The sequence below is a fragment of the Ylistrum balloti genome, unplaced genomic scaffold (assembly GCF_031769215.1).
Source record: "Ylistrum balloti isolate Yb309-2 unplaced genomic scaffold, AGI_CSIRO_Ybal_v1 Utg370006, whole genome shotgun sequence".
Lineage (NCBI taxonomy): Eukaryota > Metazoa > Mollusca > Bivalvia > Pectinida > Pectinidae > Ylistrum > Ylistrum balloti.
Window position 1 is genome coordinate 1,582,245 of NW_026782081.1, and position 11,675 is coordinate 1,593,919.

The 11,675-nt window shown below is 34.5% G+C and overlaps 1 protein-coding gene across 1 annotated transcript in view; it reads right to left on the minus strand.

The window, feature by feature from the left end:
• LOC132548168 (von Willebrand factor D and EGF domain-containing protein-like) overlaps positions 1-11,304 on the minus strand; it is a 37,235-nt gene extending 25,931 nt beyond the window's left edge. The window contains 5 exon segments of the mRNA XM_060211990.1: positions 7-210; positions 212-273; positions 528-584; positions 1,950-2,357; positions 10,827-11,304. Coding sequence (XP_060067973.1) covers positions 7-210; positions 212-273; positions 528-584; positions 1,950-2,357; positions 10,827-11,304 — 1,209 coding nt within the window.
• Between the last annotated feature and the right edge of the window lie 371 nt (positions 11,305-11,675).

Consider the following 11,675-nt stretch of genomic DNA (forward strand, 5'->3'; position numbering starts at 1 on the left):
ACGTACTGTTGTGCCCATATGACCTTTCATATATTTGCCATCAAGATATGCGTCCCGATCGTTACCAGTAAGGACAGTCACAACAGGTGTTTGTGTTCCTGGAATCAGGATAGGATCGGAACCGTTCGATGTCCACGTGACCTCGAAAGCCACATCTGGTTCTCCTTTAGGGTAAGGTATATGACACGGGAATTTGACAGTGCCAGTTGAACTACACGAATTCACAGTATTGCCCTGTGCATCGACGGTAATAGGATAGTTTGGGATACAAATCTAAAAGCAAAAAAAAATCTAAATCTTAAAAACTCAGTAGTTGTAACCTTAAAATACAAGACGTTGACAGTCTTGAGTTTTATTTTTCCTTTATCTTCCATTAAACATGCGATGTACAACATACGGTAAAACTTTGCGAAAAAAATGCTGGTTTCGATTTGAAATGGAAATCTTTCATTCACTGAGCTATGATAGTGTTATTAATGTTGCGGTTCCTTATAACAAATATTTCTTGAAATGACTACTCTACTTACCTGTACAATTTCCCGTTCCAATATTAGACTGTCCAATTTTACACACAGGTTTGTTACCTGTAACAGATAATGACCTAATTACACGTGTCAATTGATGTTAACAAACCGACTAATCAGCAAAAAGACAGCATTATCTTAATATCTACTTCGTATTCATCCAACCTTCAGATCTTAACAATGAAATGGCATATACAGTAGTAATGATGACTGTAATATGTGGTTTAAGGACCGCAATGGGCAACTACAAATGTTGTCGTTCTGCATGCCACATTTAAGTTCAATTCGAATAGTGGCACGGTTCATAATATACACATGTACTTGACTAAAATTATCAGGTATATAAAATTACGAAATCTATTTAATCATGGGGCTGGTGCCCCTCCCCTCATAGATTTTGGCTTTCCTTTCGATCACTTTACCTCAGTCGTTTCCTAGGCTTCAGATTTCCGGTTCTGAACATAATTGACAAGTTTTAGAAGGACGAAACATGTACACTGTACGATGCAATTTAATTCATTTTTGGCTCCACTGTATCTTATTCTGATTCTTCTGATTCTGTTCTATTCACTTAGGTGTCTTTTGTACAGTCTCTTATAACGTGTCTTAGAAGCATTCGTGTTAACATTAACAAAGGAACTTAATCTACATTGTGCTCGTAATGCAAATGTAAACTCTGGATAAAGTTAACTGCCATCCCATTTTAGGATCCTAACCATGTTTTAATTAAAAGAAGTTATGCTAAAACTGTAGTGCAGCTTAAGACACATTTATCCAGGAAGTATGTCATCTATCGTCTCTGGATCTCGAGAAAAAAAGTGTTGAGCGAATCCAAACGTTTGTGGTCCCGCCATCAGTCAATGTCAATGCTTCCTATGATGATAAGTTTATATCTCTATAGATAGTATCTGGATTCCACCATATCATATATATGGATATTTAACAGATTTTGTTTTTAATCTTAGTCAAACTTTCCCTTTTCGGCTCCATCAATCTACCTCTATGGGTAATGGGTCTGACACGGTCAATATAAACATACCATGAAACCCTATACTAAACTAATAATGCTAACCACATTTGAATTATTTCTAATGGAAATGCAACAAATGCTCAAAAACGTATTTTTTCTTACTTAGCGAATAGTAAATTGGTTTCCTCTCAAGGGGGAAAGGGTCTTGAAATTAACAATTTTGGCAAAGACCCTTCCATCCATCAAGAGTGTTTCATTCTACGGTACCGGGAAATAGAGAGGAAGACTTTCAAAATATGAGTCAACATAACAACTTTTGACCCTGCTCCTGGGGGTTGGGGACCGTATAATTTGTAATTTTGTTTCACCTTTCGCCATGGAAGGTTGACGCACGACGCAGGACAAATGGCGATCGCAACAGGTCACCATGAGACCTCATTGGACCTTAAACTCACCTGCGCAGTAGGCCATAGGACATGCAGTTGTTCTAGATAAATGGTACACGTTGAAACTCCCACAGTTCTTCACTTGTATCTGTCGTGATGAATGACAGCAAGGAGACCCTGCATAAGAGGCCGGACTAACACTTTGGCCATAGTTATAACACGCCTTTAAGGTAACTATTGTTCCCTGTGATGTAGGAAGCTGTCCGTCTAACCATATTGGGATTTGTGTTCCACAGTGGTAGATTGGAACGCAAGACGTTGGCATATCGCCATTTGAGAAACGATACCATTTTACCGGCAATGACCTGTCACAAAGAAGTCTGTCGGTTGCCTCAGGTACAGAGACGGTACTTCTATGTTCCTCTATAAGGGTCTCGTAGTTGGTACACTCGTCTGCCGACACTGAAATATCGCACACTAGGAAGGTTTAGTTTCCGTAAAAACTGCGTCCCTGACTATTGAGAAATAGATGATGAAAATTGAAGTCTTGAGACTTGTATGTTATTTCAATGTATGAAAAACATGACATATTTCATTTAGTAACAAACTGTGTGTCTTGTATGGATCTTGCTACGATATCTCCAGTGGTAGATATGAAAAGCTTATTGGATATTCTCTGACAATTATACAATATTGCCAACAATGAATTTGTTTTTAACCACATACATTAAAAAGACCTGATAATACATTCCTCTTTTTATCAGTTAACCTTCGAATGTCCTCTAGCACTACGAGAAGGACAAAATAGTTATTCATTCACATGCTCTTTTCTTCTGTCAAAGTGAATTATCATTCTGTGACAAAAAGTAGACGAACTTCAGGTGTTGAAGTAATGAATTTCTGATGGCAATATTCAAAGGAAATAAAACTACTTGTAATTCATAAATAAAGCAGTCGATAGCACTGCTTGCCTTGACATAAACAGTTCATTCCGATTAAAGAAAGCGAAGAGCGCCGACCAGATGTCCCTTATGCATGATTAGCGTTGGAAATAATTAGGGGAGGCCAAGACTCAACGTACTATTGTAAATATATGGTTGTAAATATTGTACATTTTAATATGTTTTGACCATATGGAAGATGAGCTCTGCGCTCAATATGTAATCAAGAATAGATAAAGACGAGTATTACTATTATTATTACAATACCTGCAAGATAATAACAAAGACGTGATGACATGATCTGATATCATCACGTATTAACTTGTGCATGTTAAAAAAAGGTTGACATTCATAGGTAGATCTCGAAGAAAAGGAACGTTAATTTCAATCGGTATACACGTACAGCTGATGTTCAACAATGACACCAATTTTAGATGTCAACATGCAGCTATCGACGGAGCCTTGAGTTGGACGAATTTAATCTCCAAAAAAAATGTGTATCAATTTTAACCTTCCTCGCTACATTGCACTTTAAGTGAGCATATCTAAAATAGAGACCATTAGTTCTTAAAATGGAAAAAAATGGTTTATAGTACAAACCTTCTATTAGTATACAGCAAAGAGCACTGAAAATAAATCGTATCATGCTGGCACCGTTTCTGTTCCAGGTAAGGTGTCGCTAGTGATAAGGCATTATGGTTTCTTCCGTTAAGAAGGCCGCGATAGCTGTATCAACAGAGCTACGGCCAGGCTACGTAACATCTGGTGAAAATCCCAGGTGCATTTGGTTCCATGCTCCTCTGGTTTGTTTCTCGGAAAGCTGAGACACAGACCTTAGTGCTGATGTGGTCGTGTCCTTGGGTAAGACACTTCATCCTATTTGCTCTGGATGACATACGATAGGCAGTTCGTTTGTTGTTTGACAATGTAGCCACCAACTACTACATGTGTCTCAAGATGATCTTGGCTGATCACGGGTGATAAAACAAAGATTTCCTATCAGAACGCGACATAACAAGAGTGATGATATAAAATAGTAAAACTGATACATTTCCATGAAATCCACATACCCTTGCCTTTCTATCGATATATAATTAACCTAAAACTATCTGACAAGGTTGTAAACTGTAAAATTGCTTATTTTATTTCTGACCTGCTGACACAACTTCTCTTCTCGATAGCTGTTTACAAGGTATTCCAATTCTACATTCTAATTATAGCATACGACCTACATTATAAAATAATTTTTTTAATGAACCATGTGGTATCTGAAGTTTATCAAATGTTCTGCTTATTGCGTCAGAGGTCAGCAGCTCATGGATCACGAAGTAAGGTGTTAATCTATTTCCTAACACAACAGGTGAGTGTTATTCAATTCCAAACGCATCAATTCATCAATGCAACTGTTGTATAACATACGTTTCATACCACATGTGGTGTAACACTTAGGCATATTTTGATTGACTGACAGGTTGAACTTTGACCGAAAAGGCGCTTCACGCACTCACGAAAATTAGAACGCGCAGTAAGTAGTTGGCGATTACCTTTGTAATCATTTGATTTTTCTTTTGGTATCTTTTTCTATTTTTGTAATCAGAATAATTTACTCTGTGCATTCTTGAAATTGTCAGTTTTTAATGTGAATTAGATGTATTTTACTAAGGTTTATGCCATCACACCCAAACTTAGGACGTAAACTAAACACAGGTGGGTACAGAATAGGTTAATGCGGAAGTGTTTATTGTGGGATAAACAGGTTACACTAACTCCTGGTTATTATATATAGTATTTCTTTCACTTTCGTTAATCATTTTCCAAGAGTTACACTAATACTCACTAAAGCTGGTGTTTTTGTAACATTTAAAACAACTAATTCCAGTGAAAGAAATCCTGTATACCATAACCACTCCTGTAACCGCCATATATTCTTATCCCTTACAAATGTTTCCGTGTGTTGATTATTACGGAATGCTTTACAGAGCTATTTTAACTAATAAAATTAAATATAAATTAAAAAGGAAACATGATAAATGTTTGTCCATCGTGTTTGAAGACATTTGAGCTTTGAAAGTTTAAATAAGGCGAAGATGTTAAACACCAAAAAGTAGGTGATGTATAAGTTTTTCATGGTAAACAACGTCTGAATTACAATATTTATACGAACGACCTTTACCCCCCCCCCCCCCAAAAAAAAAAAAAAAAAAAGAAAAGAAAAAAAACGTATAGGTTCATTGATCTTTTATGATGCCTATTTTTCGAATCGAGGCATAATTTCACTTTTCCTTCAGTAAATAAAATCCAGAAATTGTACGTGCATCAGAATCAAAACCGTAGTTGCTGGGTATTTCGTTGAAACCTATGAAAGTACTTTTACCATTTCCATAAACATTCGTAAATCGTTTCATGAAAATATAAATCAATTTTGAAAAAAAGGTGACACAAACAATAACTATGAGAAAATATTCACAAAAATAACAACATGACCATAGTCTTCCACTTTTATTTGAAAAATATGTTATGCATTGTACACTAATAATTCATAAATGCAGACATTACCATACAATAAATATGAAAACATAATTTACTAACCAAATAACACTCTTCAAAATATGTTCGATAAAACTGCAAGGAATTCTCTAAGTGAAACATTTCCATGGTCTAATACATGGAAATTGCATTGCAAAATATTTTTCATTATCCAAATAACACACGGAATTCACACATACTTTTCCGCTATTCAATATAACAGGGAAACCTTGAAGGAAACACATTTCTAACATTTCCACGATCTGATAATACATGAAATTCTGAGACACTTCTGTAACAAACAGCAGAAACTGACATTGAAAGTATGTTTCGTGTTAAAGCTAATATGGAGAGCGCATTGTAACCAATAAAGTGACATGTTGATGTTCCTTATAAGTATTCTTCTATGACTTATCAAAACCCAGTATACAGTACTTTTATGTGCAGAATCAGTCCTTTTCTTATCATTTATGTCCAAATTTATAATTCAAATTAAGCTGTAAACATTGCTACATATCATATTAATACACATACCTTGTATATATCAATGTACAATTACCAACATCTAGTTCATTAGTATTTTCCAATGAAACCTAACATTTGATTTTAGACCACGTTTACAATGGTTCTTAACATGAAGATAACATCAGCAAATCAGCACGAGTCATTTCTAACATATACGACCTTTCATTCAACAGCTTTAGCATTAATTAGTGGTGTAAGCATTCAGAAAATCGTTTCCTGTTTCATTTTTGTATTAAATGCATGTCAAAACAATTATTTAACATTATATGGCAATGGATTTAAACAAGTGATTCAAGGATCAGTAGTGTTTTACATTGTACCACAGGGCCAAGCTAACATTTAACGGGTCCATGTGGTTATAGGCAAGGCTACTCGACCTGCTATATGTCATAAAATTAACAGGTTTTAAACATTAAGATTTATTTCACATGCCATAAGTAATGTAAAATATTCAATGAACAGCAATTTTTCATGATTGGTGGCATCAGGGCAAGATTCCTGAACAGAAACTGTCATTTCGAATTTCTTAAGCCTTACCATTTTATTTTGCAAAGATAGAAAATATCAAATGACCAGGACTTGCTGATGTGTCTATAATGTACTTAATGATAAATTCATATTTTCTAAATTCGTGTGTGTTACATGATGTGATTTACACAAGAACATGGCTAGAAATATTTATTTGATTGATAGTGTCTTTAAGATTCCACTAAAATCAAGTTCATTATCCGTCTGTCTTATGTGCTTGTCATTACCATAGTCATTTCATGTCCATTAATAATGGTTACAATGTACTTTGGGAAAAGGTTTTGGATTGCATCGCATGATTCACCAGAAAACCCAACCTAAGCAGAGGTGATTACTTAACAGGTATGTGATGGATTTAAATTCCTTGAAGAGTTATTGCTAACTAACTCAGGTTAAAATAGTAAAGATGCTGGCAACTAGGTTAAATTTTAGATTCAATAAAAAATAAGTATTGGTAGAAAGCTAAATAAATTTCAAAGCAGTTTTTTTCCAGTGACTGCTCAAAACCATTATGCAAGTAACATCAGGAAAACTAACAATGCTGAGTGTACAATTCTGGTATGTTGCCTTCCTATGTGGAACTACAATCAAAAGCCATCAAAGATGCATGATTTGAAGTGGAAGACAATACAAAAGTCTAGCTGTGAATATCTTTGATTCATTTTTTAATATTGCCATTTGCAAAAACTGCATTAAATATCTAATCCACAAAACTCTGAGCTGAGAAGTTAATTCACCTGCTAAGTGTGTTTCTTTGATATTCTTTGTGTTATATATATACATAGAATATTTGTAGGATACCTAAAAAGAAGTGTATCAAGTTAAATTTTAATTTATATAGTACCCTATTAAACAATTTTTAGTCTTCCTAATCAATATTATATCTGTAATAAATAAAGGTATGTATGTTTTATTGTGTATCATACTCATAACCAGTGTATATATGGTATATGGCTCATGAGATGGAAACTTCAACAAAATCAGCTATGTAATACTGTACTTATCTGACCATTTTTAACCCTTTAGAAATAATGTGACAGTCTTTTGTCCATTTCCTGATAAACTGGATGTGGTTTCAGTCACATAGCATTTTATATGAACTTGATCTGTTTAAAGAATTGTTAGATCCCATGTAAACATGGTATTTACTTAAAAAGTCATCAAATGTCAACTTTGACCTTTGACTGACCACAAAAATATATTTTCATGTCATCAGGCCATTATTTAAATATGAATTTCTATATATATATATATATATATATATATATGATTTAAGGATCATAAAATATCTGGTACATAAATTATTCACTTTAGACAAGGTCATGTGTGACCATTGACCTTTTTATTAGTAGCAAGAATAAAGAACAAGATATTCCAAGGGGATTTTGGTGCCCACCATTGCTTGATCTTTATTTGATTTTTGAAAGTTGGATCTCTTCTCTTCTCTGTTTTTGCTCTCAATGATAAGGGATTTTAACATTCATTTGCAGAAATAGCGATAATAATTTTTACCTGCCAAATCCAAGATGGTCGCCCAAAAGCTTTTGTGTTTTTTCTGATCTGTTCCAAAATCAAATGGGCTCAACTAGGGACAAAGGGAAACCTACATATGAAATCTGAAAGAGATCAATGGAGAACTTTTCAAGAAATAGCAAAACCAAACTTTATTTTGCGAAATCCAAGATGGCTGCCTGTCAGCCATTTCATTGTTTGGATCAGTCCCAAAATGAAACAGACACAATATGGGGCCAAAAGGAACCTATACATGAAATTTGAAAGATCGATACAGTGTTTCTCAAAAATTAGTGATAACAAACTTTCACAATAATAACAAAAGATGGCCATTTTGTTTTTCTGATCAGATCCAAAATCAAATGGGCACAACTAATGACCAAGTGGAACTTACATATGAAACTTGAGGAAGATCTATGCCATAGTTCTTGAGAAATAGAGATAACAATCTTTCAAAGTCAAGTTTCAACATGGTCACCTGCAGGGACTCTGCACAGGAAACTTGAGAGAGAATCATAAAGTACTTTTCATGAAACCGTGTAAACAAACTTCATGGAAATCCAAGATGGCTGCCTCTCAGCCATTTTGTTTTTCTGATCAGTTCCAAAATGAAACGGGCACACCTAGGAACCCAGGTGGAACCTACATATAAAATTTGAGAAAGATCCATCCAGTACATTTCAAGAAATATTGATGACAAATATTGTTTACGGATGGACGAATGGACAGATGGCTGGATGACAGACCTCGGAAGTAGGGCCATTTGTATAGCCAACCATCTGACGATGGTGGGCTAAAAAGTATGTCCTTTGGAACTCAATCCTTTTCCACTTCTAGGTGAGAATCTATGTATACTGCCATCCCTTCTAGTTCCTATACTTACATGACAATTAGTCTAAATTATTGTTCTTAACATTCTTTCTCTGTCACTCCACCACAGTGTTTGTCCTAGAGGAACTTGATTTCTGTCTACATATTGTCCCAGGAATCTACCATTTGTCTTCATTTCATTTTGTTTTGTTTTTTTTTTGTTTTTGGCTATTGATAACTATCAATTATCATTTGGATCTTATAGATGGATGTGTTCCATAACATCAAAGCAATTCACATATTATTTTCTGTAATCTCTTTCAAAAAGCTCTCTTTGAAACTGATTTTCTCGGATTGCGACCAAAAAAATAATCTAGCTTGCTAAGTTGAAAGCTCTTTTTGAAACTGATATTCTCGGATTGCGACCAAAAAAAATCTAGCTTGCTAAGTAAAAGTTTTTTTTGAAACTGATTTTCTCGGATTGCGACCAAAAAAAAAATCTAGCTTGCTAAGTTGAGAGCGACCTACACACAGATATTCATTATTTCATGCAAAGATGACTTTTGATCATCCATTTGAGAATTTAAGACACATTTTAAAAATTGAACGAGAAAAACAAAAAATAACTGAAAAGATATGAAATTGAATGTATAGAGCATACACAACAAATATTTTAGCGAGTAAATTTTGTCATTTTAAAAGAAATAACTCCTGAGCATAGAAGATATCAATTTCAACATATATGAGTTTGTGTGACTTTTTTTTTACCACAAAATCTTCCAAGGGTGAATTGACATGTTCTAAACTTCAGTGTGTTTTGAAACGATATCACTTAGGGAGTAATGATATCACCAAAAGTGAAACGCCACTAAATAATATGTTAAAAACTGACAATAAAAGAAACATATGGAAATATTATTAATTACCATGAATCGTAATAAGTAATTAACAGGTTCCTTATCTTAAAACGAATAAATTCAAAGAAATCCATACAAAAATTTAATAATTATGAAAATAAGTGAGAACCACTTATTGCGGCTTTCAATAAAGTACAGAGTATCAGCGAGCCAAAATGCTTTTATAGTCCATCTTATAACAGATGTAATTAATGTGTTAGAAGTTGAATAACAGCTATCTATTGCGGCAGAAATTCAATTTTTCTTTAAGCAAACAATAAAAAAGGGTAAACTTCTTAGTGAACTATCAAAATTTTCAATTGTTTCGGTTATCTGTATGTGTATTAAAAAATGGCTGTAAACATTTTATTACTAAATAAAGTAGAGTTTATGGATTGACATCATGAAAACATGAAATCCCTTAAGATTAATGTGTATCCGGTTATCATGATGTCAGTCCCATTAAGACCCTATGACATCAGTAAAATTTGTTATAGAAAATCCAACATAACATCATATGGATTGATGTCATATGTATGTCATGTTAATATCTGGATTAATATCGTGACAAAGCTGTTCAACACATCACTAACAAAATAAGTCCCGAAGAGATGTGAATTTGTTACATTTTAACATTAGTAATGATGAATGATACTTTAACTTAAACATGAAGTAAATACTAGCTAACCTAAAAGGGTGTTAAAAAAGATATTTACTCAATACTGACCAAAACATGGAAGTGAAAGATAACCTTATTTTGAATGTTACTTCATTTTAAATTTTAAGTGTATGTGTCTAACATTCTTCTTTTATTTTACAAGTCAGAGTTAATTTGAGGAAGATAATACTGTATGTTACCAGCATCTGTCAAGTAAATGGTAGCTCCAACCTTGTTTCAACTTTCTCATGTACATGATCCAAATATTGTGTTGTACAGTTAGAAATACTGTTTAAAGAAAAGCCTTCCATCCGAAACCTAGAATTATGATAAGATGGTCCTTTGGTGCATAAAACTTCATTCTACAGCACACTATCAAATGGCATACTGGACAACACCATCAGCTGATGTACAAAATCATACCATCCGCTCCCTTACTGGACTAAACCATCATTGGTGTGAATGACCAAATTATAAGTTGGCAAACTCAGCCACAAAACAAATACTTGTCACACCATCAGTATAATAGATCAATCATCAGTAGGCATACTACACCAATCATCAGTAGGCATAATAGACCAATCACCAGTAGGCATACTAGACCAATCATCAGTAGGCATACTAGACCAATCATCAGTAGGCATACTAGACCAATCATCAGTAGGCATACTAGACCAATCATCAGTAAGCATACTAGACCAATCATCAGTAGGCATACTAGACCAATCATCAGTAGGCATACTAGACCAATCATCAGTAGGCATACTAGACCAATCACCAGTAGGCATACTAGACCAATCACCAGTAGGCATACTAGACCAATCATCAGTAGGCATACTAGACCAATCATCAGTAGGCATACTAGACCAATCATCAGTAGGCATACTAGACCAATCATCAGTAAGCATACTAGACCAATCATCAGTAGGCATACTAGACCAATCATCAGTAGGCATACTAGACCAATCATCAGTAAGCATACTAGACCAATCATCAGTAAGCATACTAGACCAATCACCAGTAGGCATACTAGACCAATCACCAAGGCATACTAGACCAATCATCAGTAGGCATACTAGACCAATCATCAGTAGGCATACTAGACCAATCATCAGTAGGCATACTAGACCAATCATCAGTAAGCATACTAGACCAATCATCAGTAGGCATACTAGACCAATCATCAGTAGGCACACTTAATCACAACATTAGTTGGAGTACTAGACCATGTTATTAGATGGCATGATGGACCACTTTTACAAGTTTGCATACTGTACTACATCATCAGTTGGGTGTACTAAACCACACCATCAGCTGGAATACTGGACCACATCATCGGTTGGTGTATTAGATCACACTATCAAACAATTGCCATCAGCAATCTTTTTAAGGTAAAAAA